We start from the raw sequence: 18,873 nt of genomic DNA, 5'->3' as shown, positions 1-18,873 counted from the left end.
TGCTTCCGCATATATAAACAAACAAAATCCACAATGGACGCGGTACAAATATTAAAACAAATTTTTGCTTATGAAAGAAAATATATTTAATAAAAACATTACAATGCTGATAATTTTTCATTGAAAATCTTTAAACATTTCATAATATTATAAATGTAATTGTTTATTAGATAATTACCAGTACCACAATGTTACGCAAACTGTGTGAATACTCGAGTCTTTTAATGGTTTAACCATATAATAATTATCCCACACCCACATCATTGATATTGATATTAATAAAATGGGACACAATATATGGAAATTATACTCCATATATGTGTGTGTGGAGCATGATGCTTCTATAAAATTCATTCCATATAAATGTTGATTTGATTAAAAAACAAAAAAAAAAAAAACATAGATTCCTTATTATTTTAATAATAGATATCAAAATAACTCCTTTCAAAAAAAAAAAAAAAGATATCAAAATAACTTTTCGACCAAAACACCGTGTTAGTTTTTAAGTTTTGTAGTTTTTCATGGTTACTATATTTATTTTATGTTTGTCATGGTTACTAGTGACTTCATAGGTTATTGTTAGTTTATGGTGTATGGAATTTGCGGCTTGAGAAATTGCTATGTTATTTTCATTTCTTTGTTAGTTAGAGTTATCGGTTTTTTCGTCATGCATTACATTTAATATAGTTAATAATCATTCAAATATTCCACCATAGGTTGTATATTTCTCTTATTATTTACTCTGCTATTCTCAATTTCGTTTTCTATATCATTGGTTGGATTTTGCATTCTGCTGCAGTGTTTGATTCACAATTTACAGTTGCTATGTAACCATTGGCTTCAAACAAAGCTTAATTCAATATCTGATATTGATCAAGTATTTGAAGGTGCAGGGCCGGCCCTGTGCAAGTGCATCAAGGCCCTTGGCACAGGGCCTCAAACTTAGAGGGGCCTCAAAAGTTTAAAAAGCGAATTTTTTTTTTTACCTACGACCAAAATTCGTCACTAATTGTCCTTTTTTCTTACGTAAAAGTCTGAAAGACAACAATTTTGCTGTCAATTATGCATTATCCATAGGCCTATTTGTATGTGGGTAAAAGTCCTAATTAAACCACATTACTCATATGTTTAACTACAACTCAGTTGTCTGTAATTATAAGCGGTGTTAGAATTTTTTTCAACTATTTTTTAATGAAAAATTGTCAAGATTATAACACGGCCTCCGAATTGTCGGGTACGGCCCTGTGAAGGTGGATGTGTCAAAAAATGAAGTTCTTGCAATTTTTAATTTTAGGTTCTGAGATATCATTGTTCTGGTAGTTTTGTTTTGTCTATTAATAGTTTGTACCTGCATTTTTTATTGGTTGTGTCATTTACATGTGATGTGTCTGACTAACTTTACAAAACAGTTTTACCTTACCAGAACATTTTTCAATAGGATTGATTATTTTTTGCATAGAATTTACAACCTGTGATAAATTATTAAATTTAGATGGCTTTGGTTAGCATAGCATTGTCCTAATAATGAAGAATTATGATCATGGTGTGTTATGATATTTCTCTTGATTTTAATCTGATAACTGTGTCAAGCTACCAAGTTGATAATAATGCATGGAACATTGCAAAAGACTTCATCACTACCATTGCCATAGGTAGTGGCGTATGTCCTGTATACCAATGTCTTACTCAATATGAAAAAGAACATACAGCTTGTGTCATGAAATACTTTCAAGATTATGACAATCTTGCAGCCAGAGATGATTCACATGAGGATCTAATTTACGAAGGTTACACAGCTAAAGATGAAACACTTAACTCTGTGTCACTTTCCTTGTTAATTATATATAAAGTTAAGACATATACGAAATTAGTGCTATATGAGTTGAAATCTCAAATAAACTTTATATGTATATTAATAACAAATTATAGGTGATTGCGTTATAAATCCTTGTTTTTCTTACTTTACAATGATTCACTTTAGATGAGTCATATCCAAATTTTAAGATGCGTATAACTTATTTGGTGTTGGGGCACACTTTCAAATGTTCAATCCCACAATTAAGGTGATCGAACAATCGGTTGGCACAAAATTTTAACTCTCTTATGTTTGCTAATATTTTTGTAATTTCTTGAAATGTATGCCTTCATTTTTTCATCAATTAAGGTTCCATGGTCAATTCTAGCTCTATACAAAGACTCTTGCATTTGACTTGCAGAAGAAGTTTCTAAAGTACTAAGAGAACCGGCTAATAGTATAAGGAAAAAATGCAAATTCTCCCCTGAAACACTATCTGATAACCTCAATCATTTGAAATCCCAACCACAAGTCTTTCTAGGTCACCCCATCAACAAGCCTACTGAAACAGTTAAGCATGAAGATGTTTCATGAATCTCAATATTTATTAGTAATATATGTCATGATTCTTCATCAATGTTTGAAATTTTTAAGTCCGAAAACAATTCTAGTGGACTATCAAGTTAAGGACACAAGAAGGTTTTAAGGCCACCACTACTAAGTAATATTGCAACCACTAGCCTTGAGTTTTCAGATGCACTGCCTTTTGCTGCTGTCACGTCTATGCTTGTGGAGATGGTGTCAAAACTAGATCATGTCATTGATGGAGGGAAATTGGTATATGCTTAAAGATTTTAGAAATGAGGTTCAGATTGTTGTGACTTGTTGTGAGAGACCAAAAATAGGTCTCACTAATTAACTTGCCTTATTATGCATCAGAATCTCTTAAATCAGAAGCTTGTACTTTGATTGGCAAATATTTTAGAGTAAACAAACATAACCAATACAAAATGAAAATAGTAGACAAAACATGGAAAATAAAGAAATGAAAATGAAAAGATCTGAAACCAATTGCAAATCAAAGGGGAGGCAAACGTATGATTGTATGAAAGTGAAGAGGTCTAAAACCATCACATGAGAAATTAATTATACCATAATATTGAATTGTATGTATAATTAAACTTGGTCTGTATATTAATTAGTTGAAGTTGTAGGCATATTAGTGTAACACATCAGTTATTTATTTAGATTAAATTTTTTTCTTGTTTTTATTTGACTGTGATTCATATTCATATATGGCAAATGCTAACAACTAACAAGTGTCCCAAGACGAACGTTGAGGAATTAAAAGTATAAATAATATCTTAGAAGTAGTGTATTCAATTTTTTTATAAGTTACAAAAATCATCAAAAGGTTTTCCTTTTAACAACGATGTTTTGACCTCAAGCACAAGGTACTGTCTCAAAGATGTTGTCCGCTTTTTATCTTATACGAGACCTTATGATTTTTATCTCAAAGAGTGAGTGTTTATAAATTATTCTTACGCACTCACATACAAGACATTCCCATCCATTCTAGCAAATGAATCAATTATGCTCTGTCTTGTGCAAGTAGCCGACCATTTTAGTTTTGAGTTTACAAAATGACCAGATCACATTATTTTTATAAAACAATAATCATGTTTGTAATATAAGCACCACAGATTTAAAACAACAAAAGTAAAGGTCGTCGTTAGTGAACCTTTTCATAGTAAAGTCGGTGTGAGGACCTTTTTAGTGGATGGTCCGTATCATGTAAATACTTTTGTTAATGTTTGTTGAGCCTTGAGATTTGCCCTGACCCTAGTGAGTCTCTCTGAAACCCAACTCACTTAAATTTCTGTCAAAAAAACATGTAAAGGAATAACATGTATTGTGGGACCAATAAAAAGGTGCTGCAATGTGGGATCTATTAAATCACTCATTCGCGCTACCAACTGATTGGTATAAGTAGTAAGAGATTTAAACCACTGAATGAATAGTCAAAGGTAGAGGGTTGTACTTCTAATATAGAAAGAAAAAAGAAGATTATAGGGTTTGTTTGGCAAGCTCGCTAAATGAGCTTATAGCTTATAAGCTCGTTTGACAAAAAAAGCTCTGTTTGGTAACGGTTTTTTACAACGAGCTTATAGCTTATTTCACGAGCTTATAAGCTATTTTTAAGAAGCTAATCCAAGTAGCGTTTGGGCTTATAGCTTATAACTTGTCATCTTTTCTTCCATTTTTATCCTTATTATTTTATCTAAAATCCAATTTTACCCATTATAATTTATTACTACTCTTATAATTTGGAATAACACATTAATATAATAAATATGCTTATTACCTTAAAAAACAAATATGCCTCGTTAATACATGTGCAATCACTATATACCAATTCACTGTGTTTTTATTTTTCTTATGTAAGGAATTTTACTTCGTCTACTATTTACTTGTTATATTCGTTTTGTTATTCAATGAAAATATATCACCTTGGTTTTGAACTAAATATACCTATAAAAAAATTGTTTTACGTCTATTTAGCACTTACCTTGCTAATAATACATTTAATTGTTTTATAAAGTAAAAACACTTAAATGAAAATAAATGTAAATTTTAATTTATAATATACAAGGTATATTAGATTAATAAATTTAAATAACTTAAAAAAAGTAATTTAAATTACAAAATTCTAAATATTTGAATATAAATTGATATAAATTTTATTATGAATTAAGAATACCCTTTTATGTCATTTTACATTTATTAGCTAGTTGAACCACTAGTTTTACCAAACATTTCAACTAACTTATCAGCTATCAGTCATCAGCTATAAGCTATAAGCTATCAGCTATCAGTCATCAGCTATCAACTATAAACTATCAGTTATCCGCTATTTTTACCAAACAGAGCCTATGACATTTGAATGGAGATCGGTCTAGTGGAAAAAGTACGAGAGAAGGTCAATAGAGAGAATCCATTTCCACCAAATTACACTTGATTTCATTATTTCTTTTTTATCGGTTTTAGTGTTTAGTGTCATCATATCTTCAAAAACTTAATCATGATTATAGATTAATGAATATAAGTTACTTATTACTTTTTGAAAAGATTTTTTTTTTTGCATATTGGTAGTAACTGCGAGTGAGAGTTAACCAAAAGAAAAATGCTACTTATTGCGACAAAACGCTTCACGAATGTTTCACGATACACATATTTACACTATAACAACCTTTACTTTTGGTTGGACCCACCCTTGTATTCCACTAACCACCATAATCTAACGCTGGAAATTCATTCGCTATGCTATCGTGATTATAATTGTCGCTAGCAATAGCATTCCTCTATTCTCAAATTGTTCTGTTGATTAAAAAGTCAACAATTGGATTCTAATTTTATAACTTTTTTTGCGATTTACCCTTTGTAATGAAAGCCAACTATTTATATCCATAAATAAAATTTTCTTGGCACCATTCACACCATCATCATAAGCATAATGGAAAACTTTTGAATTGTGTATTGGTTGAGTTTGTTCCATTCATCACAACCTAATCAAAAGACTCATCTTAATATTTATAGCCATTTAATATTTGATCATAGGTAAGTCTAACCACTACACTTATAGTTGAATCCTAATAATAATTATATAAAAACAATCAAGCAAACTAATGCCAAAGAGAACCAATGCAACAATGGCCAATCTCCCTTCTCTTCTAGCAATTGTCAGGTTACTTTTTCTAATGACTACCATAAACAAATTTTCCTCAGCTAGAACTCTTGGTAATCCAACCCCTAATCACTACCATGGCCATCATAGAATAACATTTTTAATGAAGCATATGCTCAATGATACACATCCTAGTCCTAATATTAATACAGAGAAACCTTCCACTACTAAGGTCACAAATCAATTACCTTTTCCAAAACCTCTAGGATTTTTTCCTCCAAATGGAGGGATTCCAATTCCACAATCAACTCAAACACAAACACTTGATCTTTCCACCATTGGTTTCTCTTTTCCTACTAGAGCAGCATTTCAAGAGCTGGAATTTGGATCAGTAACATCGATCGATGAGGAACTACTAGTTGAAGGTGATCATGAAGATGAACTAAAGAAACTTGGAAAAGCACAAGGGGTGTATGTAGCTAGTGAAGAGGATGGAAGTAGCCATATGGTTGCTATGACAGTGAGTTTTTTGAAGGGTGAGTATGAAGACGGATTGAGACTTTTTGGAGTTCATAGGAGTGATGTTTTTGAGTCACATGTTGCAGTTATTGGTGGTACTGGAAAGTACTATGGTGCTAATGGCTATGCTGTTGTTAAGGTTGTGGATAAAGTAGGGTCTAGTACAGTAGAAGGAAAAGTTACTAGTTCTAAGTTCCTTCTGTATGACGTGTATTTTAGTTAGTGCTTAGTAGTATCTTTAAAAATCAGTCCAGATTGTGTTTTCTGATTTTCTCTATAATATTGAAATTTTACTTAATATGGATTTTATTGTGTGTTTCTGATATTCTCAGTAGTATTGAAATTTTGTGTAGGTTCCCGGAATAAAATTTGAAAATATGGAAGAGAGGAATGTAAGTTCACATGTAAGAATTGGTAACATCTTTTGAAGAGAGGAGACAAGTTGAGTGAGAATCAAGCATCAAATCCAAGGAACCCTTTTGCATTTTCCTAGTTTAAAAAAAAAATGGTCTTCTGACCATGAAAGTGGTAAAAATATGATTTTTTTTTTTATTTTTTTTTTTTATGAATCAACATCCTCTGTCCGTAGTTTCAGAGAGTAATCTCTCAAGTTGAACATGATTGTGATGAATAGAAAAAGTCTCGCATAAGAGATTTAACATTTTGAAATTGTAAAAATAATCATTAGTATCACTTTAATTAATTAATAATAATTTTTTCATTCTCCAATTTTAAATGAAATCATCAAAACAGATGCTTGGTTCCACACTTATAGTTGATTATGAAGATGTAAAATTTATTTTGATGTATTTTGTTGTTCTCTATTAGAATTGATTTTATATCTAGAATTGATTTTAACTTCAAGTTAATATTTATAGCTTTTGAGTATTTACAATGAAATTTATTTTTCCTAATCCACTTAGAAAACAGAAAAGTCAGTATGCTTTTCAAATTAATTATTACCAAAGAAGAGTAAAGAGAAAATATAGGCTATGCAGCATTTGGAAGGAGTAGCACTTTCGTGACATTAATGTCACCGTGACATTAATGTCACCAAAGTGCTAGGAAAATACTTCAGTGACAAAATGTCACGGTGACATTATGCCAAGAGCCAATCAAATTTTGACACATGTGCAGGGAGGGTTTATGTTTACAAGATCCTATGGACCAAATGCAATGGCACAAATGTATGTTTTAAAGTGACAAATGTATGTTTTAAAGTGATAGTTATGTTGTGTAATTCAATTCTTACCTGGTCACAAGAGTTTAGACGTACTATTTGGACCCACACAAAAAAGAAGATAATAATGTACATTTTTAAAATCATTAAATAATGTATATTATTTTATGTGTGTATCCAAATAATGTGTCTAAACTGTTGTGACTACACAAGGATTACTCGTGTTGTGTTAGGGTGGACATTTCTCTCTTTTTTACTGCATTTCTTAACTCTAGCACTAAACCACCAAAGCAATCTTATATATCTCCTCAGTCAAAACACTGGGATAAGAGGTTGAGAACAACACTAATATTTCATTCATATCCATATGTCTAAATATTAAGGAAGGAAATATGGCTGAGCTAAATTATGGCCATTTTTGTTAACAGTCAGCATTAGAAACCAAATTCAGAAATTTTAATCAATGGGGTCAAGTTATATCATAAAATTTATATAAAACTTTATAAACGCGTAAGCGTGCGAAAATTATACAAGTTATATTTATAATTGCCCTAAAATGTTGATTTTTTTTATTAAATATTTGTCCATTTCTAGCAGAGTATAAAAAATATAACCATAATTAATTATTTTTTCACCACCAACGTAGCGTCAGTCACAACCTTTTTCAACAAATATAAGAATAGTTTATATTATAATAGTAGTTGTATGGTCTTGCCAATGATATGCTATGAGATAATTGGTTAAATATTTCATAAAAGAAAATTTTATCTTAAAAATAAGCATTATTTGTATTGATTAATAATTATAACAACTTTTTATATAAAAAAAACTACTTCTTTTGATTTATTAACTAGTGCTCTTAGAACACTCATTAGAATCCTTCTTAGTTTTGTAATTTTTATAGTGTAATAAATAGACTATGTGAAAACAATAATACTATATAAAGAGTGGTCAAACTAGATATATATCTAATTTTAAATTAAAAATACAATACACATGTGGAGGCAAGTGGCGTTGCTTGACCCCATTGCCCCCACACTAGATCCGTGCCTGAACCAAATTATTGTCTATCTGGTAACACCAAATTCCTTTTGGTCATCCAAGAAAAGTAAATCCAATGCCACATATAACTTCCACATAATTTAAGTAACTTTTGAATCCAAAAAATGTCAACACTAATTGGCTGAGTTGTTTTAACCAAAACACAATACAACCTATGGAAAGAACACCAACCACTCCATATCAGCTCCACGTTGAATTGAAGATTAGAGTGAGAGATCCACCTCCCACCACTACCGCACCACACTCAAACAATATTTTCGTGTATATAGACACAACTAGAAATCTGCTTCAACAACAATAAACTAAATCTTCCTTCTAAAACAATCAAGCTTGCCGCAACACAAATGGCACATGCATTCATGTTCAATCCTAGCACTATGAAATCCACCATCAGCCTGTTTTTCATAATCCTAACCACCACCTTCTTGGTTTCCAACTCTGCAAGAATCTTAGATGAAGTGGATCCACAAGAACCACAAGTCATTAACAATCTACCGCTCCCAGTAGGATCCAATCCTTCACTCACAACAATTCCCATTACCACACCACAAACAGGCCCTGACACCAGTAATGAAGAAGAAGCAAATGATGTCGTGCCAGTACCAGAAGTGGAAGCCCCTGCAGCTGATAATGTCTCAGTCTCACCAGTAGTAAGTCCCACCAATGAGGATCAGATTCAGCAGCAGCCACAACCAGTGGCAAAGGAACCATCACTAATCACTATCATTCTTCATGCATGATATCCTTGGTGGGTCACACCCATCAGCAAGAGTGGTAACAGGAATAGTAGCAAACAGTGATGTAACAGGCTTACCATTCTCCAAGAACAACAACAACATATTCCCAATCACAGGAGGAATCCCCTTGGTCAACCCCAAACTAAATGGTATTATCACAAACAATAACTTACCACTGCTAGTAGGCCTCGGCAACGGTCAGTCCTCCACTGTGTTCCAAAACCGGGGAACTAACAACGTTGTCACGGGCAGCAACAATCAACCATTTGTTTCTGCAGGGAACCTTCCAGGAGGTTTTACAGTTCAGAAGCTGATGTTTGGTTCTGTGACAGTGATTGATGATCAGTTGACTGAAGGGCACGAGCTGGATTCGAGTATTGTTGGAAGAGCACAAGGGTTCTACACGGCAAACTCGTTAGATGGTACTAGTCAGAGCGTTGTGATGACGGTGTTGCTGCATGGAGGTGATGATCATGATGGGGTTGATGACAGTATAAGCTTGTTCGGAGTTCACAGGACAGCATCGCTAAAATCTGAGGTTGCAGTGATTGGTGGGAGTGGTAAGTATGAGAATGCAAGGGGATACGCAGCTCTTGAGACACTGCTGAAAGAGGATCAGCACACCACAGATGGAGTCGACATCATCATCCATTTCAATATCTACCTTACTCACTAATATGAATATCTACTTTCATTCTCATTGGCTTTCATGCCATTTTGCATCTGATGTTTTGAATTCTGCATGCCCAGTGGTTAAGATAGATAAAAATGAGTTATATTTCCACACCATTTTTTCATGCAACACGTTTTTAGAATTTTGGTTTTCTTTTGATGTCCACTTTTCACAATGATGTATTTGGATCAGTGTAGATCCAAAATATCCATGATTTTTCATGCTATTTACATAATTATATTCTTTTTCGCATTGTAAATTCATTTCACAAAAAGAAACACGTGTGAAATTCATTGGATTTTTGGTATTTCAGTTCATGATGGCATACAACATAAAATATTTTATATTTATGCAGTCACGATTTTAGGGATGAAACTGAACCTTCATTGAAAGATGAAGGTATTCTAGAAATGGAAAACATTTTTCACTATTCATATAGTAAGTGGGTTCATCATTCTGTATCGTATATAGACAGACTCATATACGACATGCACAATCAAAAAGAATAAAGGATTAAGGACATTGTACTAAACTTCTTAGTATCACAGCAAACAGGTCTTGAACCCCTTTTCCAATTCCTCAGCATTCAAGTTCTTCCCTATGAAAACAATTTTGTTTGTCCTTGGCTCATCTGGCTGCCACAACCTTTCCGGTGAACCTTGAAATATGTCATGAACTCCCTGTTACAGAAAAAAGCCATGCTTTATTGGCGAAACTGAACATAGTATATGATAACAGCGAAAGTAAGTCCTCTGAAGCACAGACACCGCTTGTGTTATATGTGTCTCGATGCCTGACTCATGTCACTTAATTGAAAACAACAACAATAAATAGGATAAAAGTAATTTTAAAATCACCTGAAAGACAAATCTTTCATTCATTCCTTGAACAGATAGAAGACCTTTCATCCTATAAATGTCGTCACTACGTTCCATCAATAAGGTACCAAGCCACATGTTAGCCTATAGAAAAAGTATGTTAGTTACGCTTCCAGCACATAAATGCCAACGAAGACTTTTTGCTTCAGCATTAACATAAAAAATAAAGGCATTCCCCGAAACATCCAAATGAATAAGACAAATTAATGAGCTTAGTTTTAAGCAGACAAATAGCAAGTACTAACCTTCTCAAGGTCTAAGTTTCCTTTGCAAACTATGCTCACTGATGAAACGCCAGGATCGTGACTATGATCATGAGCGTGATGATCTGCATATAAAAACAAAAAAGTTGCCCTTACTTCATAGCAAAACTACACAGTAAAGTTAATACTATTCTATAAGCTATGTCCTTATAATTTGTCCTTATGAAACGAGAAAGGATTGAATTGGGAAGCAAATAGGTAAAAACTGTTGGCCACCATCCAAATAATAAAATTAGATGAAGCCATGATATATATATATATAAAATAGGATTAACTTTAATTGACAAATCTTATAAAAAATAGGATTGCAATCTGAACAGTGTTACAAACAAGAATAACATGTCACAAATACAGTCAACACACGAGACAAATTTAGGTACCATGCTTGTGGTCATGTGAATCTTCATGGTGATGGTGGTGGTGATCATGATGATGGTGTTCATGGTCATGGTCATGGTCATGGTCATGGCTATGGGCGTGATCTTCGTCTTTTGATCCTTCATCATTAACAGCGCTCTCAATCCTTAAAAAGATCAAGAAGACATGCACATCATATATTCAGGCTTGGACAGTAAAAGCATAATAACAAGATATTAACCGAAGAAATATCTAAATACCCATGAGGTTATGACTAAACATGACAACAAAGCAAGGCAGTTGACAAGGGTAGAAAAATGTGAGTGCAACTTAGGACATTAAATAAAAATTAAAACTTAGATAGAAGAATGAGTTATAAAATTTTAAAAAATAACTCAACAATTAGATACATTAGGAAGAGAAAGACACCAAAAGTTCAAAAAGTTATATGGTAGGAAATGAGAATGATTTTAGCATATGGTCAACTAAACAATGAAAATAACTCGAGTATATGTACAGGCTAGCAAGATGGACATGATTAAAACTAAACTCGTTGTGCCGAGAAGAAGTAAACTTACATTAAAAATTTCCTTTTTCTTAAACAATTGAAAAGGAAGGAAACAAGAAAAAAAAGGTACCTCTCCAAATCAAAGCCTCCAATGCCAAGAACATAATCCAAGTTCACCTTTCCATACTCCGTCCTCTTTAAATTGGCCAGGCTGTTTATTTTCTGGAATATATAACACAATAAAATCAGTCAGACGTTTTCAAAATAATGAATTAAAATTAAGAAAAATAACTAAGCGCTTAGATACAGTAGATAGAGAAAGACACTAACCCTAATCCGCTGGACCAAAGAAGTGATGTCTGATTCGCCAACAAGATCAGTCTGGTGCAAGATAGACAAGAGTACTATAAGAACCACTTTGTATTAATGTCTAACTTAGAGAAGATTCCCAGTTAAAATAAATTTATGGCTATTACTTGCATGAAAATCCTTAAAAGCTTATAGAAGTTAATGGAGAAGTAAAATAAGATATTTTTTGGATGCAGAAACTGATTTCAACTAATATGAGAAGCTGTTTTTAAAAAACTCATAATTACTGTAAGATTCATTTAACATTTCTTTTTCCACAAGTGTTTCTTGAGAATTCTATCCATACAGTTTCATAAAATATATATCTTGCACAAAGAACAAAGTATTCATTTCATTCCATAGCCCGCTACATATTTCAGTTCAATAATAACTTTGAATTAAATGCGTGGAAGAACTAGGTCAACTACACTGCAATATAGAGTATTCAATAGCACCATATAGCAGCAGAGCATTTTGGTGTAGTGGCCGCAACGGAAGCTATAGTGGCCGAAACAATAGTTGTAGCGGCGAGATGGTGCTGCACCTCATAATGAAATTGAAAATTCCAAAAAATTCCCTTAAGATTTAAATGTTGGGGCTTTAAGGTTGTGTATTTTAAAAAATTTACAATTGAAAAGTACCAAAACAGTGAAGATTTAAATGTTGGGGATTTGAGGTTGCGTATTTAACGACTAGCTTAGAGAAGATTCTCAGTTAAAATAAGTTTATGGCTATTACTTGTAGGAAAATCCTTAAAAGTTTATAGATGTTCATGGAGAAGTAAAATAAGATATTTTTCAGATGCAGAAACTGATTCCACTTCACATGAGATGTTTTTTTTAAAAAAAATAAAAAATCATTTTTATTGTAAGATTCTTTTAACATTTCTTTTTCCATAAGCATTTCTTGAGAATTTTAACCAGACAGTTCCATAGAATCTATATCTTGCACAAAGAATATTCATTTCATTCCACAGCGCACTATGTAGTTCAGTTCAAGAATAATTTTGAATTAGATGCATAGAAAGACCAAGCCGGGGCCATACTGCAATATAGTGTAGTCAATAGCAGCAGAGCAGTTTGGTGATGCGGTGAGATGGTGCTGCACCTCATAATTAGATAGGAAATTCCAAAAAAAAAAAAACTTAAGATTTAAATGTTGGGCTTTATGGTTGGCTATTTTAAAACTTTTCCATTGTAAATTCCAAAACAATACTGTCATTTTCCCCCTCTTCTTGTCAGTCACAGTTAATTGTTTAAGTTTTTATGCATGTAGAAATATTGAATGTATGAAAGTTTCAAATAACGGCCATCCTGCTATCCCGTTATGGAATTTTGGGGTCGGCTACTATCATTATGCTCTGCTGCCTAAGAATGATACACTATTTTCTTAATAATCCATGTTTTATAACCCAAACTAAAAGCCATTCTTAAATAAAAATAAGTTAGTTAATATCTTATTTGAAAAGATGTCTTTAAAAAAGTCATATTTCTTGTAAGATTCTTTTAATATTTCTTTTTCCATAAGTGTTTCAGTGTTGTCAATTGCGAATAGCAGAAAACAACGGTTTGTTAAAATTCTACTACACAACAGTGCTATAGCGCCACTATAGCTGCTATCTCCCAACATTTTGATTGTACTAGATAGCATATCGCGGAACAATAATGATCTGCTCAAATTCCGCTATGCAATAGCGCTATAGCCGCTATTTAACAACACCGAAGTGATTTGCAAGAAGTTAATCCAAACGGCACAAAGAAAGTATTTATTTCATTCCATAACTTGATGTAGAATTTTTAGAATAATTCAAAATTCGCTATATGGAAGGATATATAACCATAACCATACTGTACATTATTTAGTTAGCGATTTACTAAATCTAAATCAATGTCCCATTTTCTCGACAATCCATATTTTTCATCAATGAAAAACTAAAAACCACCCTGTAATAAGTATAAATTAGTCATGAATACCTTATTTACGATTATTCGATCAGCATATGCAATCTGTTCTACTGCCTCATTGACCACACCTTTTGGCTTAACCTCGTCAAGATGCAAACCAGCATGTTTCGCATCAACCAAAGTGACAACACCATCCAACTTGACTTCATTAAAAATAGTATCCTCAGCATAAAAGGTCTGGATTATCGGCGCCGGATTCGCCAAACCTGTATTAATACAAACAGTCAAATCATATTAGATACTAAAACCCTAATAAGCAGTTCAATTTTACAATGAAGAATTTTGAAGTTGCTTAATTACATACCAGTAGTCTCAATAACAATATGGTCAAATTTGCCTTTCTTGGAAGTGACTAATTCAGATATCATTCTAACAAGGTCACCCCTCACAGTACAGCAAAGACAACCATTGTTCAACAACATAATATCTTCAGCACCGGCCGTTTTTGCCGCAACTAAAGAACCATCAATATCAATCTCACCAAACTACAATAATCATATGCATAAAACAAAACATTAACACTGAAATAATCACAATCATATCATAATCATATACATATTCAAATTCAACATACCTCATTTTCAATAACCGCAATTCGTTTTCCATGCTCCGCTGTGAGAATATGATTCAGAAGTGTTGTCTGTTGAATTCAAAGTCAAGATCAATTAAGCTTTGAAATGATTGAATTGAAATGGATAAGAGAAAGAGAAAAATGATGATGATACCTTGCCGGAACCGAGAAAACCGGTGATGATGGTGGCAGGAATGCGGTTATCAGGTGGAATAACGGTGGAGACGTCGTCGGAGTCATCGGTGGTTTGAGGCGGAGATGAGGTGGATGATGAGAGGCGAGTGAGTTTGTTATGGTTGTTACTACGGAAGATTCTAGAAATTGGAGATGAGTTTAACGGTTGAAAATGAATAGTTCTTTTGATTTTGGTGTTGGTGGAAAGAAGAGTGGTGAAGGGTTTGGGTTTGCGATAAGCGGCGCCAAATAAGCTTGAAGCAAGTTCAGTGAAACAAAACGCCATGGAAAATGTTGTAAGTAAACAACAAGGTTTAGCTAGCGTTGAAAGAAGAAAATGTTTTCAACCAAAAACTACATTCACTAGTTAGCCACGGGGTTTAGATTTTTTTTTCTTCATTTTTTATTTATTTATTGGCTTGGATTTTAGCTTGAAAATTGATTTTCTCACTTCAAAAAACACATGGAAAATATCAAATTGCTCCCAGCAGTAGTTAACTACCGTTGCACATTAATTGCCTCTGAGGGCAGCGGTAGTTAACTGCTGCTGCATTCCTGGTTCAAATTGCAATAGCTTTCTCCTTCCCTTTTTGAACACATTCATCAATCATTTTCATCCAATTTCACATTCATCAATTATAAAACATATAAAGAGTACAAATAATTTTAACATGATAAAAATAAAATGCAAGAAATAATATAAAAGGTAAGAAAATGTCATAAAAATATGAAAATGTCATAATATTACATCATCATCACCATAGTCAAAATGTACAAAAACAAAACCTAATGATAATCAACTGTGTTGCCTATGCATATTCCCTTGTGCTGCCTGGCAATCTGATACATAAGGGCAGGGCGAGCAGTACTGCCAATCCGGATCATCTCCTGTACCAGCTCCTCTTTAGTCATGGTGGCCACAACATTATCTGATATCTGCACGACATCCCTGATGATCGTCAATGTATCAGACATCTCTTTGGCATGCTCTTCCTCTATAAGTTGCTCCCGGTTCGCCGACCTGTGAGGAGATCCTTCATCAAGTGGGATAATCTAAGGGTGAGAGACTTTGGCATACCGAGTCATGTAGTCAGGCTCATGCTGCCATGCTCTCTGACTCCTCTCTCCCCAATCAGTAAAGCACCACGGACGAGGGTCTCTGAACACAGTAGCCACCATCTCTGCAGGAATCTCAGGGACATCTGAAGAAATGTTTGGGGACGTCCTGTACAAACCCAAACTGCCTCTAAACCCGCTCAGGTAAATGACGGTACACTCTCTCCTTCTCGCACATCAGCCATCCGAGTAAGTGCAAATAAGCTGAAAAGGGCGCACCGCTCTGTGATCATCGTATGTAGACCACTTCACGTCATCCACATCTAAGAGATCCAAGAGTCGGCGGTAATGGTGCACAGTTTTATGCCCTCTGCTAGTAAGCCATCTCCCGGCACATGGTCTCTCCGGCTTCCAGCTCTTGTTAGGCTTCCTTAGGTACGAACCTGGCAAATGCTTCAAAATCCATCCCTGCGAAAAAAATAATACACAAAAATAAATATTCGAATTAAATCTTAAATAAATCTAACAAAATGATAAATAAATTATAAAAACTTCACAAAAATATTAAAATAAAATCCTAAATAAATGTAGAAGAGCTTAGAATGAAAATAATCTAACATAATGATAAAAAATTATAAAAACATAAAAGAATTAAAATAAATTCAGAAATAAATGAAGATAAATATTAAATTATTACCATAAGAAGGGTCACACATCCAGTCATCGTCTTGTTACACAGACGGATAAAATCATCAAGATAATCATACAAGTAAGCTAAGGTCATCCCTCCCCATGACCACTTCCCAACAGCATTCAAGTCCACCATACAATCAAGATATATCAAGTCGATGTGTTTGTTCGTTTTGTTAGTGAACAACGCACTACCGACGAGATATAGAAGAAAACCCCTAACACCCCAACTTCTTCTCCTATCCCTCTCCAACAGCTCCTCCCTCGTCTGTGGGTCATCCAGCCGTCTAGCTACCGTCAGGTGCTCCTTATAAAGTTGTTTCAGTGTGGGATAACTAATATGAGCACCATACTCACTCTTTGTCGTAGCACGAGCAGCAACATCTGACATGTCCAACAACCTAATCATATGTGTAATCTCATGGTCCCGATCCACTACCGCGTCATGGTCCAACATGCGGCCCTCAATGGGAAGGTGGAGGAGATTAGACACATCGTCCAAAGTGATCGTCGTCTCCCCCACAGGTAGATGAAAACTATTGGTCTCCGTGTGCCACCTCTCGCAGAGAGCACATATCATGGCATGGGTCACACTCGAATACCCGGTGTATATCAGATCATGTAAGCCAGATGCCTCCACAAAATCCCAAAATCGCCTCAAAGTCTCCCTCGGCTTAGAAAGCTCTCTCACTTTTCTCCTTGAATTTACACTATGATAACTTTTATCATACCACATCTGAAAATCAAATCAATTAAGAAATTATCACTACAAATTTTAATCACTTTAAATCACCTAAAACTAAATCACTAACATTTAATACTTAATAACTAAATAACTAAATCACCTAAAACTATTAACATTTAATAAAACTATTAACATTTAATAAAACATTTTAACATTTAAATCACTAAAGAATTTAATAAAACATTTTAACATTTAAATCACTAAAGAATTTACATTTTAACATTTAATAAAAAATTTAAAGAATTAAAACACTTACATTTTTTCGCGTAGTTGGACAACAATGTCGTGTCTCGAGGACCTCCAGGAAAGGGAGGCCCTACAATATGCATGTCAAGTGTCACCTCATCACAGTCACGACGTTGCCCAGGCTCAGGCTCAGGCGCAACCGCATGCACATGACCGTCGTCATCCTCTGCCTCAACATCCTCGGCCTCATCATCCTCATCATCCTCGCCTTGTGCCACTTCCTCTGTCTGATAACACTGAGATGCCTCCTCCCCCGACTGATAAAACATAGCGTCCTCTTCCATCTGATCATATCCATCAAATCCCTCGGCATACTCGGCATACTCATGCGCTTGTGTCGTATCAACCACCTGGGAGTAATCCTTCTGTGACTGTGAGCCTTCTCCACCTAGTCTCGCGTCCCTACGTTTTCGTGTCTTTGAGACATACAGGTTTATCTCCTGCCGCTCCTTCCGATGGCTAGCGGTAGTCGCCTGTTTACCTTTGCGCATCCTGGCCTCTCTAATACGCTGATGCTGCTCATCCTCCTCCGCAGACATATCTGTGCTTAAACAAAATAAAAAAAAAAACATAAATAAATGGACAATGTATTTAGGCATTTCCTCAAAACTATATACTTTAACGGTAAAACAACCTAAGGCATGAAACATATTTACATGTATTAAATGGAGTCAGTATATATTACTAACTTTTTTAAATGGAGTCTAAGATTAAGATTAAATGGAGTCTAAGATTAAGATTTACATATATTACTAACTATTTTAGCAAGAGAGTTAGTAATTACTATAAGTGGAGATCAAACGAAATAGGAATTGCATTTAATTAACACTCGTATATACATTATAAAATCAGAAGTGCTATATAGTAAGGACATCTGCGTACGAAATTTTACGGGCGAGTGTAAATGTTAATTTTCCACGCGTTGCAGAATTGCAGTTTTTGCAATTTATTTAAATAATAATACTAGATAAATATAATAAAAAATTATAAAATTGTTTAACCCACCCACCCACCGTTTCTCTTCCTTCCGCAGCTGTTTCCAAATGAAAAGCACACCTACTTGTCAGCACTTCTCTTTATTCCGTGTTCCTTCCTTCCTCTTCTTTCCATGTTCTCTAATGGTTCTTATCACCTTCAAACCTTCAAACATTCACCTTCTTTAGATCAATGGCAGTTGTGATGGTATAAGGGGGAACACATGGTAAATATAATGAGACAGAGAGTCTGTTCAACAAAGGCACAAGATACTGAATACGAAAATCCAAGCAATGTTTATATTCCATTGCTTGGGAGTTCATTTTAGAGTACCATGCTTAAGAAGTTCTTCCTTTCTATTACTTTTCAAACCGTTTTCAATTTTAACATGTTATACTCTAACTATAATATGCATACAATATAGTCTCGTTGATCAGACAGTATCAC

At 34.0% G+C, this 18,873-nt stretch overlaps 2 protein-coding genes and 1 pseudogene across 2 annotated transcripts; 2 read left to right on the top strand and 1 right to left on the bottom strand.

Moving 5' to 3' along the window:
• The first annotated feature begins 5,321 nt into the window (after nt 1-5,321).
• On the top strand, nt 5,322-6,303 carry LOC146959385 (dirigent protein 25-like). Its single transcript, XM_085736710.1, has one exon. The coding sequence runs from the start codon at nt 5,482-5,484 to the stop codon at nt 6,220-6,222; it is 741 nt and encodes a 246-aa protein (XP_085592836.1). The 5' UTR covers nt 5,322-5,481; the 3' UTR covers nt 6,223-6,303.
• A 2,252-nt stretch (nt 6,304-8,555) lies between these two features.
• On the top strand, nt 8,556-9,889 carry LOC146959384 (dirigent protein 9-like; annotated as a pseudogene).
• A 123-nt stretch (nt 9,890-10,012) lies between these two features.
• LOC146959383 (uncharacterized) lies at nt 10,013-15,040 on the bottom strand. Its single transcript, XM_085740925.1, has 10 exons — nt 14,695-15,040; nt 14,544-14,609; nt 14,274-14,454; nt 13,979-14,175; nt 11,988-12,038; nt 11,788-11,879; nt 11,173-11,315; nt 10,775-10,857; nt 10,509-10,613; nt 10,013-10,331 (listed from the first exon to the last, which is right to left on the bottom strand). The coding sequence occupies exons 1-10, from the start codon at nt 14,998-15,000 to the stop codon at nt 10,194-10,196; spliced, it is 1,362 nt and encodes a 453-aa protein (XP_085597051.1). The 5' UTR covers nt 15,001-15,040; the 3' UTR covers nt 10,013-10,193.
• Between the last annotated feature and the right edge of the window lie 3,833 nt (nt 15,041-18,873).

This window comes from Medicago sativa, chromosome 1 (genome assembly GCF_051527215.1).
Source record: "Medicago sativa cultivar Bolivia chromosome 1, Bolivia_mono, whole genome shotgun sequence".
Lineage (NCBI taxonomy): Eukaryota > Viridiplantae > Streptophyta > Magnoliopsida > Fabales > Fabaceae > Medicago > Medicago sativa.
Note: the sequence above shows the minus strand (reverse complement) of the source record. Positions and strands in the feature narration are given on the sequence as shown.